Source organism: Falco biarmicus, chromosome 3 (genome assembly GCF_023638135.1).
Source record: "Falco biarmicus isolate bFalBia1 chromosome 3, bFalBia1.pri, whole genome shotgun sequence".
Taxonomy (NCBI): Eukaryota; Metazoa; Chordata; class Aves; order Falconiformes; family Falconidae; genus Falco; species Falco biarmicus.
The window spans coordinates 69,918,719-69,938,519 of NC_079290.1; the positions used below are offsets into that span (position 1 = coordinate 69,918,719).

General features: G+C 41.4%; 1 protein-coding gene across 1 annotated transcript; it reads left to right on the forward strand.

Moving 5' to 3' along the window:
- Window positions 1–474: 474 nt before the first annotated feature.
- GALR1 (galanin receptor 1) lies at window positions 475–16,085 on the forward strand. Its single transcript, XM_056333326.1, has 3 exons — window positions 475–2,744; window positions 9,832–9,897; window positions 13,338–16,085. Exons 1-3 carry the CDS (start codon window positions 2,043–2,045, stop codon window positions 13,653–13,655), a joined length of 1,086 nt encoding a protein of 361 aa, XP_056189301.1. The 5' UTR covers window positions 475–2,042; the 3' UTR covers window positions 13,656–16,085.
- Window positions 16,086–19,801: the final 3,716 nt, after the last annotated feature.

The following is a 19,801-nucleotide window of genomic DNA, read 5'->3' on the forward strand; positions in this document are numbered from 1 at the left end:
ATGTTAGCATTAACTTCAGGAAGGCTAGGATTGCACTCTTGGCATCCTAGAAAAGAGTGATGTCTGGCAACAAGTCGTGATTCAAAAGCAAAACATCAGAGGTATTCAAATATTTCTTGTATCTCATATACATATCATTTGAAGGAATTCACAGTGGCAAACACAGGCATCAGCAACACCCAGGAAATCTGTAGAGCCCTCTATTCATTTTCACAATGTACTTACAGCACTTCCAAATAATTCATGGTATCTGATACAGTCTAGAAATGTTTAACAATGTCTGTTCTCAAAACCCTTACAGAAGTAGAGATTAGTAAATTTGCGTGGCAATTAAACACGTCAACAAAACCATAAGGTATGCACCTGAGAAAAAAACCCCCACAAATCTGTTAGGAATCTTTACTGGTTTGTTTAATATTTGTAACTTCTAAACTGAGTTGCAGTAGACATAGCAAACAGTACAATCCAAATCAAAGTTTCTCAGATCCATAGAAACCGAATTGTGCTCTCCCATTACCCATGTTCCTTTGGACATAACGGACCAGGCCGTACACAAATTGAATTAAAATCTAGATCTGAGCAACTCAATAGCTCCGCGGTCAGCTGATGTGCAGCTGCTGAGATGCCTCGATGTAAGTAGCAAAAGGAAAGGCAGAAAAAACACCCGTCAAAGTGTGGGCTGCCAAAGCAGCCGAGGAGCTGCGTGCCCCCCCGTGCCGTGCCCGCAGAGCCCTGCGCGTCCCGCAGCGCCCGCGGCAGCGCGGCCCCGGCGCCGGGGGGGCGGGCAGTGCCCGGCGGAGCCGCCTGTCCGCCGCCGGGTCCCGCCTGCCCCGTGTCACGGAGGGATCTCTAACAACGAGCAGTCAAGAGCCCCAGGGAGGAGAGAGAAAACACATCACCAGCTGTAGCTGAGAGGCAATTTGAGAGCAAACGGCTGGGGACCCCCTGGCAACTCTGTTTCGCTCACAAGGTGTATGTGTCCGTGGGTGGATGCATGAACTGGCACCCGTCTTCTGGGGGAAGTTTTCTATTTCGTCCAGCTCTGGGAAGACTGCCTGCTCAGCGGCTCTCAGCGCGGCACCTCTCAGCGCTGCCTGCGGCTGCCGGCCCCGAGCCGCCAGCCCTCCGCGATGCCGGCGTGCAGCGGCGGGGTTTTGAAACACGGGCTTCGTGATTTCAGCGTGAAAAGCGGCCAGACTCTCTTTCCCTTTATTTTTTTGGAAGGAGTAACAACGCCTGCCACCTTTTGTTCTGCGAGCTACTGCATATAACGGAACGATTAATGAAAACCCGCGAAGGAGGTGAAGACGGTGCGCAGAGGCGGTGTTCAGCCCGGACTCACTCCTGCGGCCGGCCGGCCACCTGTTGAGGCGGGGTAGGCGGGCGCTCGCTCGCTTCAGTCCCTCCGAGACAGTTCTAAGCCCAGCCGGAGCTGCCTAGCGCCGCCCCGGCCGTGCTGAAAGACGCGACGCCTGAGCCTCCCTAGGAGCGAAGGCAAAAAGCAGAAGTTTTCTGAGGTGGGGGCCGGGGCCGCTCGGCTCCGCTCAGCTCCGCTCCCTGCAGGCGCACCGCCCCGGGCCGCCCTGCGGGGGCAACGGCAAGCTAAGCCGGCAGGGGAGAAGAAGGGGGGACCCCCCCGCGCCTCCTTTCCCCGAGGAGACACCCCCGCGGAGCTCGGTCTCCCGCGGCCGCCAGCGCGGAGAGGCGCGGAGGCTCGGCCGCTCCGCGGGGCCGGCCCGGCGCGGGGGTGCGCGGTTGCGGCCGGAGCGCCGCCCCCGGCGGAGGAGCCGGCGGAGGGGCCGGCGGGGGCGGGGGGCCCGGGGCAGCCGGGCGGAGCGCGCTGCCCGCCCAGGAGCGGCCGGGGCTGCCGCGCCGCCTCCGCGCCCCGCGGCGCGGGCTGCGCCCCTGCGGGCGGCCGGCACCTCCCCCCTTCCCGCCGCGCCGCCGCCCGGTGCTGGCGGCCGCCCCCGCTGGCCGCGGTGCCGGGGAGCGGCTGCTCCGCTTTCCGCCCGCGGAAACTTTGGCCGGCGCTAAGAGGGAGGATGGAGGTGGGGGAGCCCGCGGCGGCGCCCCTCAACCGGTCCCGAGGTGGGGCAGAGCCGCCCCGCGGGGAGTTCAACCTCTCCGCGCTGCCGGAGGCGGAGGGGAAGCCCCTCTTCGGCATCGGCATCGAGAACTTCATCACCTTGATCGTCTTCGGTCTGATCTTCACCCTGGGGGTGCTGGGCAACTCGCTGGTGATCACGGTGCTGGCGAGGAGCAAGCCGGGCAAGCGCCGCAGCACCACCAACATCTTCATCCTCAACCTGAGCATCGCCGATCTGGCCTACCTGCTCTTCTGTATCCCCTTCCAGTCCACAGTCTACGTGCTCCCCACCTGGGTGCTGGGCGCCTTCATCTGCAAGTTCATCCATTACTTCTTCACTGTCTCCATGCTGGTGAGCATCTTCACGCTCTCGGCCATGTCTGTGGACCGCTATGTGGCCATCGTGCATTCCCGACGCTCCTCGGCCTTGCGCGTTTCCCGCAACGCGCTGCTGGGTGTGGGGCTCATCTGGGCGCTCTCCTTCGCCATGGCCTCGCCTGTGGCTCACCACCAGCGCCTCTTCCACCGCGAGGCCAGCAACCAGACCTTTTGCTGGGAGCACTGGCCCAACCCACGCCACAAGAAGGTCTATGTGGTTTGCACGTTCGTCTTTGGGTATCTGCTCCCACTGCTGCTCATCTCCTTCTGCTATGCCAAGGTGGGGCAAAGTGGGTTGTGGTGAAGGCTATGTAAAAGGAATGGGGGGGGGGGGGAAGCATGGAGGGGGCAATGGTGGTAGGTGTCCATGAGCTGTGGGGCCATCTCTGGCCATGTGGAAGGACATGGTACTGTCAGGAGGCAACAGGGCTGGGGTGTTTGTGCCATGAGGGTGGAGGGCAGGTTTTGTAGCCTAGGGGTGACTGGAACACGCACACCTGTGTATGTGTGGCACAGATGGGTCAGGACAGAGATTGCACAGTGTGGTTAAGGGAGTTGTTCTGGCAGTTACTGGGATCCCTCTGCCAGATTTCCCTCTTGCAAAGTGCTAAGGAGCCCCAATGCTGTTGCTGCTTTCCCTGTCAACACAACTCTCAGTTTCTTTCAGTGCTGTGTGAGGAGTTAAATAAAGTACAACACAGCAACAAGTTGTTCAGACAAAGCAGTGTGGTTCTTTAAAATGCAGTGCACTTAAAAATGACACAAATCCACCGGTGTAGTCTAATCCGGTTAACATGTTAAGAGCAAAAAGCGTATTGCACTGCCTGGTCCCTGTGAGCCCTGTCTTGCCCCAGTTAAAGTGGATGAGAGATTTACCTTTGACTCCAGCGATGGCAGGTGATGCTAGGGACCAGTGCATGAGGACCCAGGTAGCAAAAAGCAGTAAGTACGGGTGCCTGACCTGAATAAGGGTATTTCAGGACTTTTCTGCTCAGGCAAACTGTCACATTTTTCTGTAAATATTAATTGCAGCCTTCAGCGTAAGGTCCACTGCTTGCTGCTCAACAGGATCTGGATCGTCAGCTGCTACGTGCTGAGTTAGGCGGACATCCCCCTGTTTCTGTGCCAGCAACCTTCAGTAGCAGAATTTCTCCTTGGGCAGTAATTTACGCTTGAAAGGATAAGTCTGCTCTTGCAATTAAGGAATGCTGAAGTGTTGAGAAGTCAGTTCTTTAACTGGCAAGTTCAATAGATGTAATGAAGTGTTTAGTTTGAACAAATAATTTTGTGTTCCGTTCAGTTTTGTATGTATTACACCAGCTTAATTGTGATGTCCAAATTAAGGCTAGAATGGCATCCAACTCTGCTAAACCGAAGCTATGCAGAACTCAAAAGGACAACATTTCTAAATTACTGTTTGTAATGAAGCAAGTCCAACCTGGCAAATGGAGAAGAAATACATATTTTCATACATAAACTGAATTCTGTTTTCCCTGAGTGAATACATGGATATTTCCCCTACAGTGGTGAATATGACTGAGCTGTGAGAGGGATGAAACTTGCTGTAGCCATAGATCATCAGAGTTTTAAGAAAACATTACATACTTCAGGGACAATGATACAGAATATGAAAGAGGGAACTTTTCAGTTATTAAGAATTCTTATATTTTTCAAAGCCAAAGCATCTTCAGTTTCAGCATAAAGTACCAGCCTTCAAAGTCTAATTGTAAGACAGAAGGTTGAAAACATGTATTTCAAAATTACAGCAGTCCTGCATAGTAGGGGGGGTGGGGGGGTGAGGGAAGGAAATATGCTTAAAAAAATATAAGCAGAGTGAACACACCATGTTATCACAAAGCACCACTACAGAAGTAGATCTCTCAATGTTAGTATGTATATGTAGCAAAAAAAGAAACAACACAAAAACCCCAAACCAACAAAGCAATCCTATGTGAAGTACATACGCAGAACAAGTTCATAAAATCAAGGCCACTCAAAGTTACAACTGAATTGTTGTGCCTAAATTATTGCCAGGTTAGGATCTCACCCTTGCTTGGTGATGTGTTTTGAACCTGTATGTGTGATCCTGCTTGCCACAGTGTCAGGCTGGAAGATCCAACCTAAAGGGATGAGTTTTAGGAGATAGCTGGTATTCCCATCAGTGTCAGAGAAGCAAAAAAACCCCTGTGAATTGTACAAGGTGGTATTTGTACCCTGCAGTGTAAAGGCTCATTCCTGCCCTCAGGAGCCACTGTCAGAGAATCTCCAGCTGCAGTATCTTGGCACGTAGGGTGGGTGAGGGAGAAATTAAGGATGATAGTTGTTGAAAATGAGCTGAAGTTTTAGATCTGTCGAAGCCATTGCTACTCTCATGGGTCTCAAGCAAAGTGGTTGCTGTGAGCTTTTACTGATGTCACTAAAGTACTATGAAGTACAAGTATTTTGGCATCTGAATGCATGTGAAGTTAGAGGGTCCCTGCTATGTATAGCCTCAGAAGTATTATAGAAATAAATGCATTAATTTCTTATGGACTTCACTGGTTTTCATGAACTGTGGCTCAGCTAAATAATGCAACCTTCTGATACAGTAGATTAAGACAAAGGCAACTCATTTCTCTGTTTGAATATAGTACCTTTTTCAGACTCCTGTAAAGCAGTTCTGTTCCTTTTTATAAGCAAATTGCAACTGAACTTTCAGTTTTGAAAGTAATTTTTTAGGCACTCTACTAAGGGAGCTGAGGTCTTTCTGTCTCTCATTTTGTCTTAACTTACGTTAGGAAGGTTTGTATTTTCCCCAGAGGATAGCAGTAGTGTCACAACCTACAGAAGTGCTGAAATAGTGCTAGGTGTTTGGAAACAGCACCCTCCCACAAAATCAGAACTGGAAATCTCATGTGATGTGCTCTTAAGGTAGAGATTTACAAGATCATTCTCTGTGTCCTGTGCATACAGCTACCCATTGCCGATGTCTCACAAATGATGTTGGTTCAGTTTCAATCAAATTTGATAAAGAAGTGAAAATATCAGAAGAAATTATACTTCCCTAGGTTTGTGAAAACAGGAGTCAATGAAGAAGGGGGAGAGTCTTCACCATCCTCTCTCCTTTAAGGAGAGTCAGTTTGCACCCAGCTGTTATACATCAGACAAGCCATAGGGAGAAGAGGTCTCATGTAGCATCTACTTATGGAGGAAACACATATTTCTGGGAGCACACAGTCAGGAAATCACAAATCCTTAGGAAACTAGCTTTTATGAGTCCACAGAACCACTCTTAAAAGGAGCTTATCACTCCAGCCAGAGGAGCAGTGATCATATAGTTGAGTTACAGTGTTGCGTACTTGTAGACAACCTGTATTCTTGGTTTTTTATTGTTTATCATATTACTTGACATATTTTTTAATACTGACTTTTTGTACATGTTTAGTAACACTGCTACAACATTTGCTCACTAGTGTGTTCTTAAAGTAATGATTCCTAGTGAGCTTCTAACAATTGACATTTGCCAGGGTAGTGCGATGTGACAGCACATTTTGGGTACCTCTGCTTTTGAGTACCCCATTATGAGAATTCAGTCCTTGCAAGTCAGGCCTCTGTCAATCAAACCTTTAGGCTGGACACCTAAAATCATTAGCAACCTTTTTCTTTTATAGATGTATAATGTTATAAGTGTTTTTGGTTTTTCGTTTTTGTTTGGGTTTGGGTTTTTTTTTTTTGCCTTAAGAATGTTTCCATTATTACCTATCATTCTGAGCATTCTGAATTAATAGAAGTCATGTATGATTTATAGCCTTGGTATAAAGTAAGCCATACAAAGTAGGAGACTCATTGTAAAATACAAGCTTATATGGTTATTGGCTTAAGATATTGTATCTTAGATTTTGCTGAGCAGCAAGGGAAACCTTTATGAAGCTACAATGAAAAAAAAAAAGGGTATGACAAATAAGCGACACACTATTAGATGAAAGGGGGTGAAGGATCTGTTGTGACAACAGAGGTAGCAGCGTTACTTTATAAAATGGATTGCAGGCAATGGCACTTGAATTTAAATCAGATTCATATTATAAAATATAGTTTGGAATGGTCACATTATGGCTGTTAAAAAAGCAGTTCATTCTTATTAATGACCTTGTGCGGGCTTTCCTGCTGATTTTCAATGGCTGATAACAAAGGCGTACTCAGTGGGATGATTATATACAGACGGACAGGAAACATGCTTTGCAGCAGTGCAGGCTTCAAACATTTGCAATGTTTGGTAGACTTATGTGAGTAGGCACTGATAGTTGAAGCTATATTTCTCTCTCTCCCTATTGGAAAAATCTCTTTCTCAACTTGATTTGGTCATAGTCCCTCAGCCTGGGCTCTCAGACCATCTTGAATGTAATCCCTGAAACACCCTGGGGGAGGGTGGGGGTGCTGGGGGAGGGGAGGAGAAGAAATGGATAGTCTGTAAGCAAAATCTAGGGCCTCCCAAATGCTCCGTGGTAGCTGTCAGTGGTAGTACATTCTGGACCAGGCTGGAACTTCTTATACTTCTATGATCCCACAAATCTCCTTACACCCTCTTTCACAATAGGATAACTTTCTTCTCACAGCATCCCACCCTCATCTCCAGAAAACAGGAAAGCTATTCCTTCCCTGAGAGCTAAGTAAGTTCTCCGATCAACAGGTACATGAAAGCTGGACATAGAAAAGTTTCATGTAAAGAATTAATTTTCCTACGCAGCTGAATTAAAAAAAAAAGTTAACACCTTACCAGAACAGGTTGTGACCTGTTTTTCAGCAAGGTGGGTATTTCGTTCCGTGAGCTAAAAATGTGTGTGCCAATCTATTAGTGGATATTTTTCAAGGTTTTCTTTAGAGAAGTAACCTGAGACAAATTAAAAGGCTCATGTAGAATTATTGTTCATTCAAGTGAAGTGACAGTGTTTGTTAGAGGATCAATTGATTGTTCATTGGCCCAGAGAAAAGATAGTTTGAACAAGGCAGTGAGGAGAAGTGTCTTTGATTTGCCTTTGCATAGACATGGCTCTTAATATCCTCCACAGTGTTTTGTGTGGGTCTCTGAGTGCTGTTCCACTGCTGATGATAGGTAATTAAATTCTGCCTATTTCTCTTGCTGCTGGTTTGCATACCATCTGGTACACTGCCACAATAGAGCCAGCATGTTTTCACTGCAGACACTTATTTAATGAAATATGTATATAATCTGAAAGAGGTGAAGTTGAGAAGGATTCATTGGAGGTTATCATCTAAATCTTCAACAGCACACACACCCCCACCCCCTCCTTCCTCCAAATATACAATTTAACAGTTTTGTCTGCTGCATCTTTCATTGAAATGGAGAGAGATTAAACACAAAAAGTTGTGCTAAAAGTTTCAGAACAAAAGAGAAAAATGCTTGTAACTTTAAAAGAGGATTTAGCATTTCTCATTTCTGGGCAGAGTTTATCTGACTTTAGTTTTGGACTGCAAGGAAAAATCACAGTACAGTGCAGTCTCTGGGTGGCAGGTGATGAGATTTGCAAAGGTCCAGTAGAGACAGCCCATCAGTGTAAGTTACGTGAAGGGGATGCAATAGGTGAAGCAACAGTGATGAGAAGTGAACTTCACTGTATTTCTCCCGTGTGCTTTTTTGGTTTTACTTTTTTTCACCCATGGACTAAGCAATTCAGCTGTTTTGTACACGATGACAGCAGATGTCACCTGCCAGGTGTCAACATAAAGAGTGTATGAGCCAGGGGATCATCTCCTTCATCTTCTGCTGGACCTCAGGGGCTCTTCTGTCCTTTCCTTCTGGTCTGCTTCATCCTGGAGAAGAAAGAGGGGCTGAAAACAAAATGGAACATTTTCAGAAAAAAAACATTTATTTTTGTCCTGCCTTTCCTGAGCTTAGGTTAGCCTTGGTAGCAGCCTGGATAGTGTTTCAGAATAGGGAGTGAATGCAGAGCTGAGCCTTTCTACTCACCAACATGTTAGTCATGTTAGGGCAAATGAACTGCACTTCCAGTGTTAAGTGGTTACAAGTAATTTTTGTTGTTGTCTATGGTTCACTGGTAGCTAAGAGCAGACACTTAAAAAGTGGAATCCACTGATGAGCTGTGGTTGCTCAGAAATGCCATCTTAATTCTTTTAATTCATTATCTGTGTTTCTAAGACTCAAATGCCAGAGTGGGATGAAGTCTGTAGGTGGTCTTGTCTGGTGTCTGTCCTAGTAGTAGTAAAGTTGTTCATCCCTAGGAAAACAGAGGAAAATGTTCCCAGATTATATATGATAATTTTAACTTCTACCTTTTCACCACCTCAAGAAGTCTCCTTAGGAGCCCTAAAACTTAGTGTTATATTCCTTAAAAAATGATCCTTTTAATGCTGGATGATATTGCCTATTAATTCTGGATGATCTTACCTATTAAATTGTTCTCAGTTCATCTTACAGCTATGTAAAGTGCAACCTAACAGCATCATCGTTGTCATCTAACTGAGTGCTACACTCTGACACGCTATCTAAAAAATTCCTCAGACTGTATTTTAATTAAACCCTCGAGTTTAGTTAAGCATCTCCTTTTTAAAATTCTGTATGGTTTACAAATTGTTAAACACATTCATCTGAAGAGCATATTCCATGCCCCCCATGCCTTCAAATCATGCCACATGAATATATTAGGTTCAGTTAATAATGACTGCAGATAAATTAGGGCATGGACCTCTACACATCCACTATCCAAAATCTTATGTGTAAATAGTTATTTGGACCCTGCTTTTGGATGGTGAGCCTTTTTGAGACATATTTGAAAAAGTTGCTTGTGACAAGTACCATCAAATTGTTGAGAAAGATCATACCTCATGTGAGATACATTTTAGTATAAATTATTTCTGAAAGCCTAAACTTCTATTGAAGATCAGATAGCGCCAACATCCTGATTATATTAACCAAACATTCATCTGAAGAAAGTGAATTATGCAGGTGACTCAGTAAGCTCTGACTCAAAACATACACTTTTTATGTTACATGCAGTAAAGGTCATTCTAAATTAACAAGCATTGACTTCTTATGGAAGAGGAATGATTACTAATTCTAGGTCCATGGTAGGTTTCCATTTGTTGCCTTGTTCATTTGTGATATGTATTTGTTGTGTAATACATCTGAATTTTTATGTAAGAATTCAGTTGTGGTCTGCTTCATATTTGTTGAGTCACACAGATGCAGATATGTAATTCCTTTGGCTTTTATACTGTGCGCTTTTGAAATGTGTAAATTGGATCAGTAATCTTTGTAAGCAACTCTCGCCGTACTGGAGAGCATTATTTAAAAACCATGGGTTTCAATTTTAGAAACTGGTGAAATACAAGATGCAAATTATTCTTTTCAGGTTCTTAATCATCTACACAAGAAATTGAAAAACATGTCAAAGAAGTCAGAAGCGTCCAAGAAAAAGGTAGATTGCTTTCATTACTAGTATCTATTTGTTTATATTTTAGTTTTATGGCTAAGCTAATTTGGTATTACATTGCTTGTTGCCAAAGATGTAATGGAAAGAAGGAATTGAAATGAAGTATTTAATGATGTATTCTGTGTCTCTCTGAACTTAGGAGGATTGACCTCTTCTTTCATCCAAGTTTTCCGCTGCAGTGCATCAAGCCATTTCCTGAGATCCCCGTATTTTGAACTTCACAGCATCTGAAATTTAGACAGGGAGAGACGACCTGTCTGTAATATTAAATGGAGTTTTGTGCCTCATAGGCATTTTCCCCTAACTTGTAAATCTTTTATTTATTTAATTAATTAACTAGCCGAATTTTTAACATTTTGTGAAGAATTTCTAGCTTATATGATAAGACTTTAAAATCAGGTTTATTGTGCTTCCTGATAGATTAATAAGAGACTTTCAATGATTCTGCAATTCTATTGATTTTCCACAAAATATTTTTTCTCTTACATTCAAGATTTAAGTTAAATACTGGTTACAAGCAGAATCATGAAAGGTCTTTAAAGCAGAATATAAGCTTCACAATTTAGAACAATATTTGAAAGATGTGTTTATATATTGAATTTGTCAGTTAGTATAATATGGTTCTGATTTTTGAGCAGATTTGACCACAGTAATCATTTGACTAACTTCTCAGTTTATGCATTTGGAGTCAGAAAAACCCCTCAGGCTATAGCTCTTCATTTGATCTTATCACTATTACCATATGGGCATGCAGACTGTCTGCAATGTAAATGAGATATACATGAACTCAACAGGGAGTAAGTAATCTATTATTTATACATTCTCTATTTTTTTGAAAAATGCCGTAGTCAATAGATTTTAATTCCTGGAATTAAAAGCATTATGGCCCTGATTCCATAAAATACTTAACATATATACTTTTGCACTTAATGTCGTCAAGGCCAAAGGTGTAGTTTTCAAACTACATTTTCAAACGTACAAATGTACGTTGCTATCTCTACTCTCATCTAAATAATTCTTGAACTGGAAATATCTGTGCATTTTCTCTAAAAACTAATTCTTAAAAATCAGATCTGGCTAGGATCTAGCTTTCATACCTTTAGGGAAAAACATTACAGATATGCCCAAGACTGCCTGGACGTATCAGGGTTCAGTAACCAAAGGGGAAAAAAAAAGGTAGCCAAAACTTTTGCCTTAGAAAATAAGTTTCTGATCCTAAGGCCTAACTCAAAGTTTTTTAAAACCATCTCTGCTTTCACTAGTGTGCTGTCTCTCTCTGGTTGCAGTATCTTTCTTCTTTTCCTTTTACTGTTCTGTTAAGGATGTATTTCAGGCTTAATTACACATTTCTACCTTTATTCAAACCTTTATGAAAATTTCAGTAGTAGAATCTTAAAAATAATTTGCTCTATGTGTGGAAAAAGTTAATGAAAAATACGAATGTGCCTAAATGCTATTTTTTGTGCTTTTTGGTCATAAAACATCAATATTAGCATCACGTACTTCAGGTGGGTTTTATTTGCTGATGAAAAGCTGTAAGCAAGTTCCCATTAGGTAAACAAGAGCTGCCCTTTAATGTTACCTCGTTTGCAAGCCATAGTGATGATTTTGGAAAGGTAAGCTCTGAAGTTAGGCTTAGGAGGAATAAAGGGGTAAAACAGATATTGTGAGGTTTCCTAATGCAAATTTATTTATTCTACAGATATGAAATACCTAAGTAAAATAGTTACAAGAAACACACAGTCATCCTCTGCTTTCAGGTGCATCTGTGCAGTCTATTGAAAGTCAGTGACTTTCCTGGTGTAATTTTTTTTAGAATGTTGAACTAAGAAAGTAATGTGCCTCTTCTGAAGTAATTGTGCATGTGGGATCCAGACAATCAGTTTTCAGATGGAATATTAATACATTGAAAGGATCAGAGAATAATTTATGCCTCCTTATTGGCACATACTCCCTGATGAGACCTGAAAGAGCAGATATTTGTGTGGCTGTTTGTATGTGCAACCGACTTAAACTCCATAGGGCTAAGTAGAGGAATGGCTTGTGAGAACAGATGGATCCTTGAGACTAAACAAATTATATTTACTACAGATATAATGTCCTTTGGTTTCTGTTGTGAGATTTTATTTACCAACAACAGTATCTATCATAAATTATTTTGGTCTGTTGTCACAGAAATCAAACTTCTTTCTTCTGTAAGTTTCTATAGGTTAAGCCATATTGTTCTATAAGTTAAGTCATGAACATTAATCAAGTCAACAAGTATGGACCAAGTTCAATAAACCGGAAAAAAGTCTAGATATTCTCTGTGCTGCAGTATTTATTCCTCTGTGGCCAATGTGAAAACTACAAAACTACACTGTGTAGTTTTGCCTGTGAAGAAGAGCCTGTTATCTGAAAATTATGTTGCAAAGTGTGAATATAGTAATTAAACAGTCCATAACATAATATGCTTTGGAATTAATATTAGGCTTCTACTGGAAGAGTGATTTAGTTGAAAGAGGTACTTGTTAGAGGAGTAGATATTAATTAGTTGAACAACTGCAAAGTACTAAGTGCTGTTTCTGAAGTAAGTGAAAGCTAAAGAAAACATTGGCAGTCAAACTGCACTGTACCCTGGCAGAATACCTTCAGTGCCTGAAGGGTCTGTGCTGACTGATACTGTAGCTGTCTGGATGGATCTAATGAACTTGATGGATCTTCCTCTCATAAATAATGAAAGTGGAGTCAGGAGGCAGCGCTGAGGGTATTTTGTGTTCCATTTCTCAGTTCAGTGTTTGGTGGTGAGCTTTACTCTCCAGATTGGTTTTGACAATGTGCAATTACCAGAAATTTCAAGCTCCTTACTTTTCCCTTTTTTTCCCTAGTTGTATTCCAGAATGTTGTTGTATGACTCCACCTGTGGAAATTTTACATTTGAAGGAGAGACTTTCATAGAAGCCCCTGCTCCTTTTTATAGACACTTGAGCAAAGCATTCATCTGACTGCTCTAAGCTTTTCCACCAGCTGCCTTCATGTAGAATAGATGTCTCTTGAAATTTTGGTCAGAAAGCCTTGTGCACAGATCATTAGATCTGGATGACATTTCCCAAAGACCCATGTTCTTGTGATTTTACTACAAGCTTATGTTCACCTCAGAAAAGGCTGAGGCTGTTGTGTAGGGTATCAGGAAGATCATCCGTTACCTTCAAGCAGTCATACATTTGCCTTTCACTGTGGCATTTTCCAGGCTAAAATGCTCCTTGGGGTAGTTCACTGTGCAAAATAAAGCCCATATGGGTAATGGAGTAAAATCAGTAATAAATATTCCAAAGTGTGTTATCTCTCAGTGTACCTTCCCCCCCATCCTAATGGTTTTGAAGCAGGTTGAAAGCTGATTCTTCAAGCGCTCATCAGACATCTGTGTTTTCCTTTCCCTGTCTCAGACAGCACAGACTGTGTTGGTGGTGGTTGTGGTTTTTGGCATCTCCTGGCTGCCGCATCACGTGATTCATCTCTGGGCTGAATTTGGAGTTTTCCCACTGACTCAAGCCTCCTTCCTCTTCAGAGTAACTGCACACTGCCTGGCGTACAGCAATTCTTCTGTGAACCCGATTATATACGCGTTTCTCTCTGAAAATTTTAGGAAGGCCTACAAACAAGTCTTCAAATGCCAGACGGGTAACAAGTCACCTCTGAATGACGCTAAGGAAAACAAAAGTCGGATAGATACACCACCGTCTACCAACTGTACACACGTGTGAACTTTGTCCTGGATGTTGGCTCTTCATCTGAGTGAACTAAACACCTAGAAAACAAAGCACAATGAGCTTTATCCTGGATTTGTCTTGATAAAGCTAATTGGTATTTAATGTACTGAAGTTGCATTTGTAGCAAAAGTCTGTGAAACTAGTATGAAAGAAAACTGGGCTGATCATTTGCATCTTAGATAACTTTGTCAAATGAAGCTCTTGGACCTTTAAAAGATAATTGAGTAAAAAATATTGGAGATGATATGCCTGTATTCTGACTAAGCCTACGATGTGTAAACATTCAAACATACAAGAAGGAAATGTTGGTATGGACAAGTAACTTTGTCGTCTTCTTTCATCTAAGTGAAGAGATGGCTAAAATTTCCATCTTACAGATAATAAATACCATAGTACTATAATTTTAGAGAGGAAAACTTTTGTTCTCTCTTCAGATTGTTTTGACAATGCCTTTTCTTTTTGTAAAGTAAAGATGGGTTCTGATTTGTTGCCATTCATAACCCTGATGGAGTAGCAGTATTAAACACCAGCCAGGCAGGCTGGCAGCAAAGTCTTGTGGCCTTTTTTTTTAAATTTTAAAATTTTAATTTTTTAAAAAAATTGATTGGAAACAGAAGTGCTGAGGTACTAACAGGCTGACTCCTGTTTTTACCTCTGCTGTCAAAAGTGGTTCCAAAGAGTGTTTATTGATGTGGTGATAGGCACTATATAAATACAAATATAAATTGGTATTTGTATATATATATAATATAAATTGATATAAACTCCAAATATAAACTCATTTGGAGTTGAAATAACCTGTGTACAACTTGAGGCAATTGCTTTAGGGAGGAAATGCTTATTTTATCTGTTTAGCTGTCTTTTTAATGTAATAACCTGAATAATGATGGACTTTTTTCCACTTCATATGGCTGCCTTACTGTATGCACAGAACTTTTGTGTACACTGTGTAAGGTTTTGTTTATGGCTTATGTGTACTTGTACCAAAATGAGGATTTGTGTCTGAGGGAAGCTTTTCTTCATGTGTTGCGCATGCGCGCGCGTGTGTGTGTGTATGTTTTGCTAACTTGATAGACTTTGAGATGGAGATACAGTTTTAAGTGTGCAATATATACATACATTTTTTTAAATACTATGTTCTGTAAAACTCTGGGAAATGCTTAAGCACTTGAAAACAGCATGCCCTTAAAAGTTGTAAGAGGGGCTTGATATCGTGTAGCTCAAAATTGGAAAAATTCAGAAAGATACATTTAAATCGGTACAAAGTATATAGAGTACATAGTCCAGTTCTGCAAATTCTTAAATAGGGTGAGTAGTTTCAGCAATTTTATAAAAGTATTTAATATGTCTTTAAGTGGTAAACCACTAAAGAAATAGCAGAAGGGCGCTCAGTCCTTTGAGAACATTATTGTCAGCTGGAGTAAGATATGCTTTTACCATTTTTGTTAATAACCATTAGACTCATAGAATAAATTAAGTTGAAGGAACCTCTGGACATCCCCTCAAGGCAGGGCTACCCTCATAGTTGGGTTGCTTCCTTGTCTAGGCAAGATTTGAAAATTTCTAAGGATGGTGATTCAACAGTTTTTTTGGGGCAACCTGTGCCAGTGCCTAGCCACCCTCACTAAATATTTTTTCTTATCCCCAGCTGGGATTTCTCTTGTAGCTTGTGACCGTTGCCTTCTGTGTACTTAAGTCTTCTCTCTAATATGTAATTTAAAATGGCAATTAACTTTTCCCCCAGCCTTCTCTTCTGAAACAACACATCACTCTCAGTCTCTCCTCAGCTGTTGTGCTCCAGCTTCCTGGCCAGATTAGTGGCCTTCCACTGGCTTTGCTCCAGCAGCTCCATCCCTCTGGTGAACTGGGGTGTTCAAAACTGCTGTGTGCCAGATGTAGCCTCACAAGCACTGAGTAGACTAATCACTTTCCTTGACCCACTGGCTGATTCTTGCTAATAAAGCCCAGTGTTACAGTAATTTATTGCTGCAAGGGTACACTGCTGACTCGTGTTTAATTTCTGCTGTACAAGCACTCTTGTGTCCTTTCTGCAGAATTGCAGTCCCAGTCCAAGGTTCAGGACTGCTTTTGGCTTTGTGGAACTTCATGTGTTTGGTAGCTGTTACTTCCATTCTTCTGGCTTATCAAGGGTCCTCTGAAAGGTTAACCTGCTTTTCAACATATCCACCACTCCCCTGGGTTTGGTATCATGTGCAAACTTGCTGAGAGAGTCCTGTACCCTTGTATGAGTTGGCCAGATGCTCTGTCAGATTCTTTTTTCTCCACAAACTTGCTTTTAAAAAATAATTGTTCAGAGTGGTGGAATGACATCAGCTATGGAGGTTTAGCTTACATGAAAATGTCTACGTTTATGTGTCAGTGTTGTGTGCTTGGAAACAGTAAAATAATATTGAAGACACGGTATTGCATGCATGGTGTTTGTGTCATTTCTTTTGCATGAAGAGACAGTTTGATGATACTGCTAGGAATCCCCCAGAAACACCTCAGTTGGAGAAGAAGGGTTTACTGGTGCAGAAAACCATTTTCTGGGTTAGGATTGGGCTAGAACAATATTGAAGTTCCTCTGAATTTTCAGATCATTATCACCCACTAAACACTCAAATTATTAAAGCACTATCAGACTTCAACTGAATTTATAACATATGAGAATATTCTACAAGCTTTGAAAGTTACAACTTTTTCCTTTTTTAAAAAATTGTGGTTTTATTACTTTGAATATAAAATTACAATATAAATATGTAATTGTGTAAAGTTAATATTATGAGTTTATTTTTTCATCTGGAAAAGGCTTTTTTTCCTTAATTGTACATAATTTTAAACCCAGGTGCTTGACAATAAGAGAGCTACATCTGTTTGAAATTTTAAGGGGGGGGGGGGGGGGGGATGGGACTGCAGCAACAATTAGAAAGGCCCCACCTGGTTCTTGTTGAGTATCAAAACCACTTCCACCTCACTTTTCAGAGAAACTTAAGAAACAGCGGACACTCCAAGGCTGTTTCCCACCTAAAACACACTTGTGTTGATCGGTGTCTCTAGTGTGACTTTGAGGTACTGAGCTGTGACATGGAGGTTGTGAATGTGAAAGCAGTATGAATGTTGCTGTCAGCCCTTGAGCAGACAGACAGCTGGGCAGGAAGGTGTTGTGCCACAGAAAAGGCTAACTGGGACAGAAATTGGGGAATGTGCACTAATGATCCCTTACAACTGAATGTCTGCTTTCATATTCTGAGTTTGTTGGCAGGGATTGTTGTTTCTGACGGAGGGCAAAGCAAAAGTTTCACCTCGCTTACTTGCCTAATATGCTTTTTACATCTTTTTAACAAGAAAGGTTAATTTCAGTGTACATGAAGTAAAGGGGAAGATAAAGCTTTGTCTATCTAGAGCTGAATTTTCCTTTCATGGAAAGATAAATAATCCCACTGAATTCCACCCTGTTGTATGAATTTAAAAATACTATCCTGTGCAAAACAGAATAGGCAACAGGAATGGTTACTCAAATTCCTCTTGAACTAAAGCAAGATATGTGTGTGTAATTAAGAAAATACTTAAATTTCTCTTTAATTTCTTTTAAATTATACATCTCAAAATTTGAGAGAATTTGAGAACCCAAACAAGCCATTTGCTACTCACACATTTTTTTTATAAACCCCCTAAAATTTTGTTGTATGTATAGTGCAAAATGCTACCTCTTTGTGCTGCTTCATGGCTGTCTCCTGAAGTTTAAAACATACAATGCACTTTCAACATTGATGACAGAAGTAGTGTATCCCATCAGATCAAGTATTAGGAGCTGTTCAGTCCATCTCAAAACTGTGTCAGTGGAGAAGTGTAGAAGTTTTTCCTTTTCGTAGTTTTCTCTGCAAAGTGGATGTAAGACCCATGGAGAGGTGGCATCTCAGAGTACATGATGCTAACATGAGAGGGTCTCCTTTCTTGCTGTCTTTGGAAAGGAGCTCAGTTCTGTCCATCTTCTGAGGTTGTACTAAGACTAAGACATAAAACATGTAGGTTTTTAGCCAATTTTGCATTTTATATGCTAGATTTTCTGGTTTTTAACACTTCTGCCTTAAAAAGATGCAGAAATCTCATTAAAACACTGTGTCAGTGGAACTTTGAAACTCATGTTTATAGGGGTCAAGAATTTATTCCATCAGGGTTCTTTGTGCACTGTTGGCACTGCCTGCTTGTGGGTAAGTGTTTGAGGTATGATACAAAAGATTACAGCAGTGCTCTTCTTCAACTAAAAAAGCCTAAAATACATTTCCAGTAAATGTGTGAACCCAGATGCACACTGTGAACTGCTATACATAAATCAGATTTAGGATCCATAACCAAAATTAAAAAAAAAAAAAAAAATTATTGGTACTTAACCAACAAGCTGTTCATCATGTGCAAACACCTGAAAAATGATGGGATTTGCCCACCAACATGTTCAGCTGTGCTAACTTTGCAGGTTATTGCATCCATTTAACTAATTTTGAAGAAGGTAATCATTTTAGTTGAAAGTCAAGCTAACGCTTAATGGCTGCTTTTGAGTGAGTCATTAAACTGCAGTTTTTGGTCAGAAGTATGTACTAAACATTTTTAGAAATTCTATAAGGAATGGTTTGGATTGAAAGAGAATTCAAAGATTATCTAGTTCCAATCCCCCTGCCATGGGCGGGGACACCTTCTGCTACACCAGGTTGCATAAAGTCCCATCCAGCCTGGCCTTGAGCACTTCCAGGGATGGGGCATTCACAATTTCTCTGGGCAACCTGTGCCAGTGCCTCACTACGCTCACAGTAAATAATTTCTTCCTAAAATCCAGTTTAAATCTACCCTCTTTCAGTTTAAAGACATTCCCCCTTGTCCTACCACTGCATGCCCTGGGAAAAAGTCCTCCAGCTTTCTTGCAGGCCCCCTTTAGGTCCTGGATGGCTGCTATAGATCTCCCCAGAGCCTTCTCTTCTGCTGGCTGAGGAACCCAAACTCTTTCAGCCTGTCTTCATAGGAGAGGTGCTCCAGCCCTCTGATCATCTTCATGGCCCTCCTCTGGACTAGCTCCAACAGGTCCAGGTCCTCCTCATGCTGAGGCCCCCAGAGCTGAATGCAGTGCTCCAGGTAGGGTCTCATGAGAATGGAGTACAGGGGGAGCATCACCTCCCTCAACCTCCTGGCCATGTTTCTTTTGATGCAGCCCAGGGGATGGTTGGCTTTCTGGGCTGTGAGTGCACACTGCAGGGCCATGTTGAGCTTCATAGCATAAGTAATATTGTAAACATTCAGAATTGCCTAAAATTTCTCTCTTAGGTTAAAAAAAATGTAGAATTACCTACTATTTTTCGTATGTCTAATGTAGGTAACAAAATCATATGCTATAATAGATTACAAAGATATGACCAAACTGGCTGAAATTAAATGTAAAAAATGATTATGACTGTATAAGGAGCAAACTTTAATTTTGTAGTTGAGTATTTCCACCTGCAATCTTTTTTATGATGAAATTAATTGGATCTGTTGATTATTTACAAATTCTTCTGAAGTCTTTTTCTAAATTTAAACATTAAAAAAAGCATATTTTCAAAGCCATTTAATTTTTGGCAAGATAGGAATTTTTAATGACATATTCTAAGTTACGATCTTTTGAGCTTTGTATTCACTTTCACTTTGTATGCATGCACCTCTTTATTAAAACCTTAACTTTATTTGCATAATCTATTATATCTTCATTTTTTAAAAATAATATCACTGTCTTCAAGAGATAAACATTAAGCTTTGTATATTTAATATTGCAGTGAAGTAAATTTTACTTTAAATCCCACATTATAGGGAAAGTGAGGGATCTTTTTATTTTTATATGTTGTGAATGCATTATTTTAGTCATGGTTATATTCATGGTTGCCTCCCAGTACAATGTGTCACATTGAACTTCATATTTGTGGTATTTTGGGAAAGGGTAAAAGCAGAGAAAAGAAAAGCTTCTAGCTTACAGAGCTTGTGTTAATGTTATGTATTCATTACATGTACAAATGTTGAAGACCAGAAAATTAAAATTTTGTGTTTGCTTCAATGTATAATGAATATAAAGTAATGTGAAGTTGTTTTAAGATATGCTGTACTTTGCATGAAATTTCAAG